We start from the raw sequence: 15,389 nt of genomic DNA, 5'->3' as shown, positions 1-15,389 counted from the left end.
TGGATTAAACCTTTGTTGTATGGCCGCCATCATTGTTAGAACACTTTACATATGTCATCTTGGTACTTAACTCTATGGGCAGGTGGGTCGTGTCCACTTTACAGATGGAGAGAAAGCTGGAGATCTGAGAGGTTAAGTAACAGCTGTTGCACAGCTAGTAAGTAGTGGAAAGAGACTTCAAATCCTATATTGATTTCATAGGGACCCTTTGCCCTACACATCACTTCTCTGCTACCCTCCTCCTGGTCTTACAGCCCCGTACAATAGCTTGGTGACTTTTGACAGCAAACCCCCTTTTACACAGTGACCTAGCCACCTTAATATATAAGTAAAACAGAAACACATATTTCACAGTGCGACCAGTCCCGGAAACCACACACTGTCATTTTTACAATATCCTGTTGGTTACACAAGTCAGTCCAATTCTCAGAGGGAAGGGACTACACCAGGATGTGAACACCGGGCAGTGGAAATCACAGGGGACATGGTGGAGGCTGGCTCCCACAGCTTACCTATTACCTATATATGATTCACTTAATAGTCTCCACTGTTTATTAAAATAAGATTTACTAAACAATGATAGCCACTAAGTCACAAGATTAACGTGCTAATTATATCTTCCAGTACCGACAAGTATAAAGTTAGCATTATTAATTTAAAAAAACAATTCACATACTGCCTGTGGTCACTTGCATACTTCCAGTGGCACAAATACTCCGCTTGGGGAAACAGTGCACCCAACCTGTCATAGAGTCCTGGTGGTTTTGATCATAAATCCCAGCTATTACCTGCTCTCCATTTGGACCCCAAGAAACTGTAAGAGGCTGACTTTGCTCTTTGCTGTCTTCTCCCAGGACCGCCTGTACTTTGTGATGGAGTATGTGAATGGTGGCGACCTCATGTACCACATCCAACAAGTGGGCCGGTTCAAGGAACCTCACGCTGTGTAAGTGAGAACTGGTGCTGTGCTTTTCCCTTGGGATAAATGGGTGGGTTGTTAGTTCTTTTGGGTTCCTAGTCGAATAGGGATTTTAAACATCTTGAGCTTTTTCTTTAAACATCTTGGGCTTCTGAGAAATACATGGCCGGGGCAAAGGGTGTTCTGCTGAGATGGGATACTTCTTTCTCTCTTGACACCAGCTAAGAACAAGAAGCTTGAAAGCCACAGCTATTTCTTTATCTCTAAGTTTCTTGGGGCCGCGCTGCGTGGCATGTGGGATCTTAGTTCCCTGACGAGGGATCGAACCCACGCCCCTTGAATTGGAAGCGCGGAGTCCTAACCACTGGACTTCCAGGGAAGTCCCTATCTCTACGTTTTGCCCCTGGCTCATGAAGAAAGCCCTGTAGCTTCCTCGGGGAATGTCCTTGTAGGTTTTGTGTATCCCTTTGCTGATGTTTATTGAGAGCTAACTATGTGCCAGGCCCAGAGAGTTTTTAGAGACTTGATCAAGGTCACAGAGCTAGTGTGAGGCAGATCCAGAATTCTGACCCAGATCTTCTTTGCTCACGTTCTCTGTCCGACACCACTCTCCCTCTTAGATGCCCTCGTTCCGGGGAGATGAAGGCGCAAGCTGCGTAGAGACTACGCTCTGTGGCTCTTGGGGTGGAGAGACTGACTCTGCGTCTTTGGAAATCTGTTTCCCCTGCTGAGCTCATGCTGTCCCCTTCAGTCCACAAGGCAGCTGGTCTCTTCTCTTTAGAACACAAATGTCATCCTGTTTCTCCCGGCTGTTGGAGAACAGGAGCACGGCAAGTCATAGGATCAGCAGAGCTAACCTCTTAGGGAGTTTGCCGGGCTCTTATCGTCCCGCTAGAAAGCTCTGGAGGCTCATCTAGGGCACCATCCCATCATCTCAGAGGCCTGCTGACTCCTGTTCAGCTCAGCCTTGCCCCCCTCCTCCCACCTGCCCAGGTCATGAGCACTAATTCTGATAGGGTTTGCATTCTCTTGCTTCCAGGTCGTGCCATTTGTGTGTCTTGGCACAGTCCTAATGGGTTGGCTCTTCTTGTAGTTCTGACATCTAATTGACCACTGACCTTCGCTCCATTATCACACAAGACACATTATCAGGACATTTTACAGAGCTCCCCAAAGGCCTGCCTAACCTTTGTAACGGGGCTTTCTGGTTCTCTCAAAAATCTGTTTCCTTCCGGGCCTTCACGAAGAGCTTATGCTCTAGCCAGGTGCTGTTTCCAATACTGACTGAGCCATTCATTAGCTGTACAACTTGGTCAAGTTATTTCATGTCACTAAGCCTCAGTTTCCTCATTTGAGGAACAGGGAAGTAGTAGTGTCACCTATCTTATAGGATTGTTATTTAGATTTAATCAGATGATAACCTGAAATGATGCAAGGTTGATGGTACGCCTTCAGCAGATGTTAGCCGTTATCATGCTGGAGTCTGAAATGATCATTCTCCAGCCAGTTCATCACATCCCGTGGCCTCCTCCCCACGAAGCAGGTGCTGAACCTCTGCCCACCGCATGTTGTCCTTAGCCTCATAGCTCTGTAAACCCTGTTGATCCGTCCAAACTCTCGTACTTCGTTTTATGAGATGTATGTTTGACCGTCCATGGTGGAACATTAATGCCCTATGCCCAGTTCAATATTGTAGTGAGTTCTGAGAGTTGCCAAGCCTATGGTGTCCTTGAATTTCTCCATTGCTTTTTTTTTTTTTAATTTCAGATTTTATGCTGCGGAAATTGCCATTGGTCTGTTCTTCTTACAGAGCAAGGGCATCATTTACCGGTAAGTGAACCCTGCTGTACTTCCCGTCTCCTTGGTTCCTAAGCTCCTCCCTTCCCTGCCTCTTTCTTCAACTGCTTTTAAAATTAGAATCCACGGTGGGGGAGGAATCCTCCAGTGCTAACTTGGGCATGTGCTCTGCCAGGCAGCATTGCCCACTGCCCTGGCAATGTTCGGGCAGCTCTATACGATGACAGATCTTCCTCCAGTGATGGTTCAGAGCCTCGAATGTGAGACCATTTGCTCAGAGGAGGGGGCTCACCCCTGGGGACCCAGCCCTTCTTTCTGTCACCCGTGAATCCCACATTTGGGGAGCAAGCAAAGAATCGTGGCTGGCAGAATGTGCTGGATCATATTATTAGGAAACAAATTTCTTTCTTTCTTTCTTTCCTTTTTTCTCCTTTTTTTTTTGCTATGTAACTATAATTTGGAAATGGATCTCTGAGTAGCTTGCCCTGAAAGACAGGATTAAGCTCAGGACTTGGCATTTGCCCGTTTTTGCAGGAGCAAGTGTATGATCATAGCCGGATGAGTCAGCCCATTTTATATCTCATGCAAGGAGCCTGGGGCTGCTGTTTGTCAGTGAGTCCAGGGTGTACAGTTCTCCTTACACTACACGGATGCAAATGGCATTACAGTGCAGGCTTGCGTTGGTTTGTCATGCAAGGGAGGCTGGCGCGTGGCACGGGGCTTCCAAAGAGCACTTGGCATGGGCGAGGGTCTATTTAAAAGATCCTGAAGAGTCATCAGAGTCCGTTTCGTTCATTCATTCATTCGACAAACATTTATTGAAAGCCTGCCATGCGCTGGCCTCTCGTCTAGATGGTGGGGATACAGCGTGAAGAAAACAGACAAAGCCCCACCTTTGTAGAACTCATATTCCAGTGGTGGAAGAGAGAGACGTAAATCACACAAATACAGTCTGTCGAGTAGTGAGAAGTACTATGGAGGAAAGTCAAGCAGGGGAGGGGTCTGGTGTGGGCTGGGTGGTGGTGGGTTGCCTGTCATTCTGTACAGAGCATGAGATTAGGGTCTGAAGAGTTAGGGAAGACCCTCGGAGGCCTGGTCTTACTTAAGCAATTGAAGGATATGGGACTAAAAGGCATAAAGAGATCAGCCTTGGTGATCTCAAGGCAGAAACTGGAAGTGAGGCTGTGGGCCCTGGTGGGATGGAGGGATGGAAGGTGAGGGCCTTGCCAGAAGCCTGCAGAGTCCTGGGGCTTTTTTTCACTCCATGAAGTAGCACATCCGGAACGCATAGAGTCCCGCCTCTGCCTGTGTGCTCCTGAATGGAGGAATGAAGGTCAGGAAGCCAAGTGGCTTTACGTGGCACAGTGTGATCTCAGTGAAGAAATAGAAACAGAGAGAGTAACCATAATGATTTAAACTGTAAATTGTGTGGTCATTCAGCCCACGCTTGTCCTCAATGAATATGTGTCACCACGTATGCATGAGACGGGACCTTGAAGCCTCTAATTCCCCGTTTCTCCTTTGACTGTCATGGTGGGAGCATCTTGTGCTGAATGTAATTCTGGTGTTGAAAGGTACACATTATCTTCCATATGACATGACCCCTAAATTCAAGCCCGTGACTTCCGCTGGTGCTTACCCAAAAAACCGGGGATCATGGGTAATTGTTCACTCTACATGGCTTTCACCTTACGTGCTGACATTTGAACCTAACTCCTATACGAGATGGACCTCCACCAGAATAGAATCAAGGCACTCAAGCGTTGCCGAGAAGATTAAACAGAGGACTGTAAGTTTATTGGAAGAAACTCCAGTCCCAGTGGAGGAAACAGGAGATGAAATGATTAGAGTCCTTGCCAACAGGGTTGGGATTGAAGGCAAGGTTTCCAGTCTAGCAGGGAGCTGGATTGGGAGCTGGGGTCCATTTGGTCCAAGTCATAAAATGCAAAGATTAGCATTCTAGGTGCTAGACCGTGCCTAAATGCAAAGCTTTTTCTGCTAACGACACATTCTCTCTTTCTTCCTCCATTATTTATACATTTAGGGCATATTGATCACTTTTTTAAGCCACTCAACATCTGAACCCCTTTCATTTGTGAGTAGGAATGGAGTCCATATCCTCCTCTAAAGATTTAACGTGCCAGATACTTTCACAGCCTCCCTGTAGGAAGAGCAGACGCACAACTCAGGCTCTGATGCCCATCACACTCACTGAAGACCTTGAATCAGAAGTTAGTGACCAAGAAAACAGAGGCTGTAGAATCGAGAGGGGCCATAGTCCATCAGCTGCGTCTGGTTTCCAGAGGCATGAGGGGAAGCGGTTCTTAGCAGCAGCATCCAGAGCCCAGTGCTAGGGCTTCATGGAACAAGGGATGATGTCTGTGCCCAGTGGTGACATCAGTGGCATCTTCGCTGGGGCATCTCTGTGCTGCAATTAGGCATTGTTCCTGGCTGTGTAGCCTGCAAATCTGATTCTTCCGCCTTTTTGGAGATTCTCTGAGCTCTCCAATTCCCTTTTAAAAAATTCCTTTTTTGGCTGAAATAGTCAGAGTTGGTTTTTGTTGCTCACAATCAGGAACTTCAGTGGAGACAGTGTTTGCAATTGATAATCAAGTGAAAACTGTAAAAAAAATTTACATGACTGAAGATGTATGGTTTTCTAACTTCATAGAGATTGGTTTCATGTTGGTAAAGTCTTTAAATGTTATAAATGCCCCTCTTCTTCATTTGGATCTCTAGTTATTTGGACAGTTCTTAAGTAAAGAGGATGAGGAATCATGCTAGACTTGCGCTCTCTGAGGACCATGGCTGGAGATGTTGGTTGCGGGGAGGACAAACGACCCTTCCAAACTTAGTGTCTGATTTGTAGATTACCGTCTCTGGAATGTGTGTTGATTTTGCCCTTGATGGATTTGTGAACATGAAACATCTGGCCAGCCCCCTTTAGAAAGCAGGAATGAAGATTTATTACATTAAACAAAAGAATGGAGTGGGCTATCAAAACACTATTATGTGACAGTGAATATGACCAGGGCGTGCTCCAGCCCCATGACCTGCTGGCTCTTAGCACCTCAAGCTCCTTTTCTATAATAGATGAAGATGTCCTCACTTCCAGAGTTGCTTGCCCCAGCTGCCTCCTTGGGGGCATGTGGTCAAGCTGAGGGGAATGTCATGGATCTCCGTCAATCAAATCACATGCAGACCTGGTATGTTTAGGTGAAACAAGTGTCTGCAAAGTCAGCTTTTCTAAGTTCCAAGCTGGCCTTCATAGATCTCTGTGGCTTGTAGAGAAACATGAAGGCTGGATATGGGTAGCACCATGGACAGCACCAGAGATCGTGGAATGTTGCTGTTGGTAAACACTGGGGTGGAAGTGAGCTTCCCCTTGGATGAAGAGACCTCACAGACATAGATAGTAGATGCCAGGATATATTTTCAGGTTGTATTTGTTTAGTTGAAGATGATGACAGCAACTACATTCAAACTAACTTACATTAAAGGAGGCATTTTCTGGTTGACACAACTGAAAAGTCCAGGAGGCAGATCTCACTTCAGGCCTGGATGGATCCAGTGGCTCAAATGATGTTATGAGCATTTATTCTCTTTCTCTAGGTTCTGCGTTATCTATACTAGCTTTCTTCTCTCCATCTGTGACCCTCGCACTTCTAGACTTACTTTCTACCACTTGAGCCATCCCAATGGAAAAAGAGCTCATCTCTTTCCTGATGGTATCCGCGAAAATGCCAGGGCTGATGTTGATGTTCAGAGGCTTTGAGTAGCTCATAGTGGGTCACGTGGCCATTCCTGAACCAGTCACTGTGACCAGCAGGATTTCCACTGGCCAGGACAGGACCACATGACCACTCCTGGAACCAGAAGTTAAGAGCCGCATCACCAACCATGAGAATCAGGGAAGGTGGTTCTTGAGAATCAGGCAAGATGGTTCTTCAGAGCAATATTAGGATGCTTGAGAATGGCTTGAGAATCATGGAAGGTGGTTCTTCAAAGGAATAATAGGTTGCTTTCACCCCAGGATGCTAGAATAGGCAGAAGCCACAGATGTCCACCACCCACTGAAGATGATTTAAAGGAGAGATCTGAACTGAACAGTAGATCCCTTTACCTCTGAGGAAGTTGGATTTCTCATGGGATTGAGGAAGTCTGGCCCATAGATCGTCCCTACTCATTGATGCTGAAACACCAAGTGATGACATTGGAGTCAGTGTTTAGGGAGGAGGAAAGTGTGATGATATTGGAGTCTTCAGATACACTGGGAGTGTGCAAGGGTCCCCAAACATCAAACTCTCCTCATCAACATGGATGAAATAAAAGAATGGGAGTGTAGCCCGTGTCGTTTAGGACATCGCTCCATGGAGGTGACACCTTCCTGACACTCTGTTACAGTAACCTCCTTCAGTTCCTGTCCATCTCATCATTCTTTTTATTTCCTTCGTACCATCCATCAGAAGCTATAATAAGCATGCTTATAGATTTGAATACTTGGTAATTGTCTTTTCCCCTCCACTAGAATTTAATCCTAACAAGAGCAGGATGCTTGTTTATCTTGTTCATAGTATATACCTCACTCAACGCATAGTGCCTGTCACATAGTAGGTGTGCAACACATATTTTTTGGTTGAAAGAATCAGTAGAAACTCCTGGGTTCATGGCCTAGGAACTGGCTTAGGAGAGCTTGGGGCACTTGGTGTTAAATAAGATGCTCTCAATCCATTTTTTTCTCCATGATTTTCAGAGATTTTTTAAAAATAAAAATGTGTGTAAAACATATCTTCCTACGAAATGTAAGCGGTCCTGAAGTCGCAGAGGTCAACTCTGGAGATGCTCCTGGATACAGGAAGCTTCTGTGGAAGCTTCTGTGGAAGCTTCTGTCCTTTATATAGCTGTCTGTGGATCACTCTTCTCAGAGCTGCCGTCTCACTGTGTCCTTCTGAGACGCTTGGCACAGTTGGCTCTGTAGGAAAAGCAAAGCACAGGGGTTTGTGCACCCTTGTATCTCCCTGCCAGATTATAAGCTGTTGGAGGGCAAGGGCTGCGTTGTACCCACGGCTGTGCCCCCAACACCCCTGCTGTAGTGTCTGGCGCATAATGAGTGGCTGTTGGTTGACTTGAAATAAATAGCATTTAATTAAATCTCTAAATCTTCTGTCTGCACAGAGACCTGAAACTTGACAATGTGATGCTGGATTCCGAGGGTCACATCAAGATCGCTGATTTCGGCATGTGTAAGGAAAACATCTGGGACGGAGTGACAACCAAGACCTTCTGTGGCACTCCAGACTACATCGCCCCTGAGGTGAGCTGATGCCAACCCCTAAGGCGTGTCTGTGTTGTGTTGATGTACTGATGTCTCCCCGGGGCCCTAGGTGGCCACATAGGAGCTGGGAAAGGTTCAGGGGGTACCTGACAAGCAAACCTCAGGCTGATCCTTCTCCTGTCCTCTAAATTATTCCTTTGCGATCACACATGAAAATTAGCTTAGCACACATCCAGAAGCTCAGGCCCAAAATACATCAAGGTTTGGGAGAAAATTTAAATAAAACTCAAAAGAACCATCCACCACACATCAGTAAAATTCTTCATCAAGCTGCTATGGCTCATGGCCATAGGATACCTCCTAATTTTGACACTGAAACATTTGTTCAGGGGAGGGAGGGAGGGAGGGGGAGGGGAAAGGGATAGATCGATTCTCTGGACTGACTTATGACACAGGAGCTGTGTACTAATAGGTATGCAGTAGTTGTGCTAAATCCTAAAAGCCTCAGAATTTTTCTTCCTATGATTAAGATATAAATGAAAGTGTGAAGATTTATTTTAGTGCCTCCCCGTTCCTTCCCAAAGGAAACGGTCAGTTGCAGAATGGATTTCCCCAACATGTCATGGTACAAAAATTTGTGCCAGATGATAGCCTTCCTTTTTCTCTGAATTGGTGCTCAGAAAGGTGGCATTCTGCAATCTGTTACTGGATTTTTATGGAAAGGAACTGAGAGCTTGGCAGAGAGTCTGGGAAATGGACATTCTAGAATTCCTCTTTTCCTGACTGTTAAGGCTTCATATGTAACAATGGTGACGGGAGGCCCCATGTCGCTAAGTAGCTCGGCACTAAATTTAAAACCTGCATACTCTGTCACCAAAGCTGTTCCTCTTCTAGGGATCTAGTTTGCAAAACACACACACACACACACACACACACACACACACTCACACACTCACACACACACACACACACACACACTCCATACGTGGAAGGATATGTGTTCGAAGTCCTTTCTTCCTTGCAGCACTATTTTTAATAATGAAAAATAGGGACTTCCTTGGCGGTCCAGTGGTTAAGACTTTGTCTTCCAACGCAGGGGGTGCAGTGATCGATCCCTGGTCGGGAAGCTAAGATCCCACACACCTGGCTGCCCAAAAAAAAAAAAAAACTGAAACATAAAACAGAAGCAATATTGTAACAAATTCAGTAAAGACTTTAAAAGTGGTCCACATCAAAAAAAATCTTAACAAAGAAAGAATGAAAAACGGAAGGCAACCTCAAAGACGATCAATAAAGGAACAGTGCTACATTGCATATTAAGAAATATTGTTCAGCCCTTACAAAGATCAGAGCACACCTGTCTGCACTACCTTGAACAATGTTTGTTGATTAAGGGATGGGCCATAGACTGAATGATTTATAGTATGGAATACTATTAGGCATCTGTATATGCAGATGTGGAAATACCATTGAGAGAAAAAAAGCAAGTTACAGAATGATAAATACAACATGATACCATTTCTGGAAAATAACACTAATACACAGAACACTGCTATATGTTTCTTATGAGTATGTAGATATGCATGCAAAAGTATAGAAAATCTGGAAGATTACAGACTGATTTTACAACATTGGTTACCTCTGAGGATAAGGCCGTGGTAAAGGGGAATTTAGCTTAATCTGTGTACTGTTTAAATTTTTCACAAGGTAAATGTATTTGTGTATTACTTGAGGAATTGGAAAGTAATCCTTTAAGCACTTAATCCTTTATTAGGACCCAATGGAGTTATCCCCACGTGACATACATTGCTTTATTATCATTTTGCTGATTAGGACATCAGACACAATTCCTTGATCTGCCATGGGTTCAGTGATCTCTGGTTCACAAGTCCCGCTGCCCTTAACAGTCACCTGGGGAGCTTTTAAAATGGGGATGTCCAGGCGTCACCCTAGGTGCATGGAATCAGAATCCCTGCAGGGTGGGCCTCCACATCTGTGGTTTTCAAAAGTTCCTGGGTGCTCGTGATGCCGGCAAGCAGGAGCCCCGACTTGTGTTACTGGGGAAGCTGCATCCTCCTCCAGCTCACAGCCCACAGCCCGCTGGGGAGGGGAATAAACTCAGGTCAGGTGTCCCCCTGCTTTGCCATTAAATAACCCCATCGCCTCCGGCTACTTCTTTCATCTCGCGCAGGCTCTATTTCCCTTTGTAAAAGGATTAACTTGTTAGGTTGTCATGAGGATCGAAGGAGACATGAAGTACTTTAAAAGTGGTGAGGGTGTGTGGGGGGAAACAGATCCTCTAACACACAAGCGCTGAGAGTATAAATTAGCACAGCCACTTGGGAGTTTAATTTGACAATTCTTCTTAAATTTAAGATTCGTATTTTTAACGACCTGATCACCTCTCTATTCAATTTGTATTTAATCAGATAGTGCCTGCGTGTACTAAAAGACATACAAGAGTATGTATTGCATTATTCCTAATAATGGAGAAAATAGGATGCCTAACAGTTAAATGTGTGCTGCATATACTTATGAAATTGATTTATTAAATTGATTTTATAAAAAAAAAAAAGTGTGAAAACACTTGCAATATGTGTTCTCCCAGAAAGCTTTCTCTTCATCCCTTGAGGTCAGTTCTTCTCAGAGGACACTTCTGATTTCAGGGCAGAAGCCGAGGTGGGAGATGGAATTGGATAAACGGACAGTTACTTTATAGCCAAGGTTGCTCAGACACACGTGTTGAGTAAAACAAACCATGACCGAATTAGAGAACTTTTGAGTCATAGCTGACATTTCGAGGGCATAATAAGTGAGAGGCACATATTTCTCTTTGATCCTCAGAAAACCCTATGACAGAGATATTATTATAAACTTCATTTTGTAGATGAGGAAACTGAGACTTAGAGAAGTTAAGTAACTTCCCCCAGGGTCACACGCTGGGAAACGGCAGTCAGGATTCCAAGTCTGGACTGTCTGGCCCTCAATCCTCAGCCCTTAACCTTTGCTGTATCACCTTCTAATCCCTCTGATACAGTGAGTTTTACACCCCTACATCCTGATGGATGGTCACACAGCTGTTCGAGACTTTGCCATGCTCTGGGAATTTGGTAATAAATAAGAAAACCTTGAAAACTATGTGTACCATTTGATCCACCCATTCTACTCCTAGGAATTTATCTTAAGGAAAAACAAATTGAACAAATGTCCAGATATCTAATTACGTGGAAGGAGCCCAGTCAGTTGGGTATTGATGAAATAGATTTTGGTATATCCATCCAATGGAACATTGTGCAGAGGTAAAAGCTGGTTATGTTGATGTACAGATATTAGCATGGAAATTCTAAATGAATAAAATCCTTTACTAAAATTCCACGTTAAAGTATTCATGCAAAGCACATACCTACACGTGGAGCTTAATATATATTAATAGAAAAAAACCTAGAAGGAAATAGACCAAATGTTAATCTTGATTTCTCTCTTGATAGAGGATTATGGGTGATTTCAATTGCATTCTCTTAGCTTATCTATATCTTTAAATAAATAGTAAAATAGCAATAAATGCTATTACATTTTTTAACTTAAAAGTCTTTTTAATTTTGGCAAAAAAGCACATTACCATCTTAACCAGTTCTAAGCATACAGTTCAGTAGCCTTAAATATATTCACATTGTTGTGTAAATGTTATTACTTTAGGAATGAGAAACGAAGATGGGTTTTCTTCTTTAAAATGCCACGCTCACTATATTAAAATCGAAAATAACACAACCATACTAGGTGCTTTAAAAAGGCAATGTGACATCCACAGATGTTTTCCCCGCCTGCGGGTATCTCTGCAAAAGGATGTCCATCTTCCTAAGGTAAAGAAATAGGTTGGGTGGACACTGGGCTCCCTGTTGACTCTTTTAGACAGAGACCCACATCTGGGACTGTGTCAGCCAATTTAATCTTTCACAATAGGCAGGTGACAGGCAAAGGAAGAACTCTCCCCCCGCCACCCTGCCCCCAGGGATGCTCCAGTCTTATTGTAAAAGAACTGCCTATTCAGTCAGTCTCAGCCGCTGCAAGAACCTGCCGTCTCCCTGACAGATGCCTTCTGTTTTCCAGATAATTGCTTATCAGCCCTATGGGAAGTCCGTGGATTGGTGGGCATTCGGAGTCCTGCTGTATGAGATGTTGGCTGGGCAGGTAATTGAATTTTAAGTGATTTGTAAGGAAAGTCCTCCCCCATCCCCACCCTCATGGTTTCTTTAGGAGAAAGTGTCAGCTTGATACCAGCTCACAGATCTGAACCTCTATGACTTCCGTGACCTTGGGGTTATTACCCTAGTCTGTTCACCAGTTTTCCTTATCTTCTCCCTGGAAGTGTGGCCTCGCTGTGGACCCCAGGGAGCAGCGCTTGTTGTTTTGGGGCAGTTGGGGGAGATTCAGGCAGGACTTCTTCTCCCACCCTATCCTCTGTCCCACAGGCACCCTTTGAAGGGGAGGATGAAGATGAACTCTTCCAGTCTATCATGGAACACAACGTGGCTTATCCAAAGTCCATGTCCAAGGAAGCTGTGGCCATCTGCAAAGGGGTGAGTGAGCCCCTTAGAGCTTGCGGCCGGGACCACCACCTACAGGGGTGCTGGTTGTGCCCTGCGCAAGGATGCTTTGCCCAGGGTGGGGGAGGGGCAGTGGAGGCTGAACTCCACCCCTCACCCACTTGCCAGCCTGTGAGCCTGGTACAGAGCTGCTACCGCCCAGAGGAAAGGGAGCTTTTTTCTAATTTGCACAGAAGCACCGTGGAGGACTGCCTGCAATAGCATCTTGCTGCTGGCTGGGCTCCAGGCTCTAAGCCAGCACAGGGGAATGCTAATGGAGTGAATGAGGTAGGAAGCACAGAGACTTTGCCAAAGAGCTAGAACCCAGGGGAAGGTACACAAGAGCTCTGTGGCACGAATCTGTCAGCTTCACTCTGCGCTGGGGCCTACGTGGTTAGTTAATACTAGGAGCGTGTGACTTTTGTCCTAAGAAAATATCAACCAGTATTGAGTTTAAGGAATTCTCTAGATAAGTTGACCCAAACTGAGTGTCCCCAAACCCGTACTCCCTCGCCAACCCACAGATGGCTGAAAAATTCGCACATTTATACATTGTGATGTATGCAGATTGCACCTGTGAACAAAGTGGGACACATGTTTTGGGGTAAGGATTGCTTGTTATGCATCTTGCGTGCGGCCAGGATGTGCTCACAGTGACCTGGGTGAGTCCCTGGAGACCAGTGGTCCTCCCCGTTGGTACCATCAGGATGACCTGAAGTGCTTTTTCAGAAAGCGCAGACCTCAGCCTCACCCCAGAGAGTAAGTCTGGGCATCTGTATTGTAAAAAAAAGGTCGCTTGAAAACCACTGCCTTTAAGTATCTTAACCAAATGTGGTAACTTTTCAACTGATGAAAGTACGAAAGCAACACCGAGAGATCCCCAGAGAACAGGGCCCAGGGATGCTGCCTTTATAAAGTTTTCCCTCCCACCAGTCAGCAGTACCAGGGCATTCTCAGCGTTAGAGCATGCCCACCTGTGTGTCTGGATAAACCAGGGCTGCCAGTCCTAGATTCTTGGAGTGTTTGCAGATTTCCCATTGCCCAACCCAGCCCTGCCCTTCCTCACCCATCAGACACCATGTGAGCTGGCTTGGGTGAAGGAAAGCTGAAGACTCAGGTGGTTTATAACAGCTGGGCCAGCCCCTCCATCTAGAAGCACCTTGCCATGCTGCCTAAATTCCCACTCTCAGTGAGTCACCTAAGATTTGTGTGTCAGCTGCATAGGTTAGGATGCAAATATCCCTGGGGAAAACATATGTGAATTCGTCTCAGTCCCTAACATCTTAAAATTTATAGGTTGGGGCTTCCCTGGTGGCACAGTGGTTGAGAATCTGCCTACCAATGCAGGGGACATGGGTTCGAGCCCTGGTCTGGGGAGATCCCACATGCCGCGGAGCAAGTAGGCCCGTGAGCCACAACTACTGAGCCTGCGCGTCTGGAGCCTGTGCTCCGCAACAAGAGAGGCCGCGATAGTGAGAGGCCCCGCGCACCGTGATGAAGAGTGGCCCCCGCTCGCCGCAACTAGAGAAAGCCCGCACACAGAAACGAAGACCCAACACAGCAAAAGTTAATTAATTAATTAATAAACTCCTACCCCCCAACATCTTCTTTAAAAAAAAAAAATTTATAGGTTGAAAATAGTTTTTGAGGCTATGAGGCGGGGAGAGGGAAGACGAGGAACAGAGCATGGAGAGGTTCATTAGGAGCTTAAGCGAGGCCCCTTGGCACCAAGAGAGAGCATGGAACAAGGCCAGGGCAAACCCCTGTAGACATTATACGGGGTTGGGGAGAGGGAGGAGGTCATACATGAGCTCTCAGTTTGTTTAATAATTGCCAACATTTGGGCTAACCTGGTGGCGCAGTGGTTGAGAGTCCACCTGCCGATGCAGGGGACGCGGGTTCGTGCCCCGGTCCGGGAAGATCCCACATGCCGCGGAGCGGCTGGACCCGTGAGCCATGGCCGCTGAGCCTGCGCATCCGGAGCCTGTGCTCCGCGACGGGCGAGGCCACGACAGTGAGAGGCCCGCGTACCGCAAAAATTGCCAACATTTAAAGATCAGGGAATTTCCCATAAACATTCAGCTGTCCAGTTTCTCTTGAAAAATCTGATCTGTCCATGCTGGTCCGGCATTCCTGTAAGGCATCAGTCAGCTGAATTGGAAGCCACTGTCTCTTTAGGTAGAATGTGCCCTCTCCTATCCTGATTTTCCTGGGCAAAAATCCCCATGTGAGCACAAATCCCAGCATTATTAGCCCTATGACAACCGGGAAGTTGTTCAACTCCACCTACAGATTGAGGACACACCTATGGGACTGCACATAAGGTTCTCTGATGACTAGATGGGTTAATACGAGGAAATCACGTAGAAGAGAGTCTGGCACTCTGCTCTGAAACCCTTGGGTTATTACTCCTACTATTACTAATGCTGGCACTGCTGTGTTACATGCTAGCCTCCTCTTGTGTTTTGAGCTTGCATCTCCCGAGACGGGGATTTTTTAAGTGGCAGATTTTGGAGCTCAAGACCGTTTGCAAATTCCAACCCTTTCACTTCCTAGGTGCGTGGTCTTGAGCACGTTACTTTACATCTGTGGGCTTCTGTTTATCTCCGAAAATGGAATATTAATCCTTAATTAAACAGAGTTTTGGAGAGTGTTAAATGAGGTAACAGAAGAACTAAGCGTTTTGCATGGTGTTGGCACAGTAGTAGGTGCTCGATACATGTTCAAGACCTTCCCCTTCACAGCTCTGCCTGCTTAGACAGCTGGGGTTCTAAGTGGGTCATGGAGGAGAGGGTTTTCCAGGTCAGCTGCATTC

General features: G+C 45.8%; 1 protein-coding gene across 2 annotated transcripts in view; it reads left to right on the top strand.

The window, feature by feature from the left end:
* PRKCB (protein kinase C beta) overlaps positions 1–15,389 on the top strand; it is a gene marked incomplete at both ends in the record, with an annotated part of 311,977 nt that overhangs the window by 267,388 nt on the left and 29,200 nt on the right. For both annotated transcript variants that reach the window (XM_082671427.1, XM_082671426.1), the window contains 5 exons: positions 855–946; positions 2,687–2,749; positions 7,892–8,030; positions 12,099–12,179; positions 12,461–12,568. In XM_082671427.1, coding sequence (XP_082527553.1) covers positions 855–946; positions 2,687–2,749; positions 7,892–8,030; positions 12,099–12,179; positions 12,461–12,568 — 483 coding nt within the window. The remainder of the gene's footprint in view (positions 1–854; positions 947–2,686; positions 2,750–7,891; positions 8,031–12,098; positions 12,180–12,460; positions 12,569–15,389) is intronic.

The sequence above is a fragment of the Grampus griseus genome (assembly GCF_964374135.1).
Source record: "Grampus griseus genome assembly, chromosome: 14".
Taxonomy (NCBI): Eukaryota; Metazoa; Chordata; class Mammalia; order Artiodactyla; family Delphinidae; genus Grampus; species Grampus griseus.
This window is presented reverse-complemented; position numbering and strand designations above follow the sequence as displayed.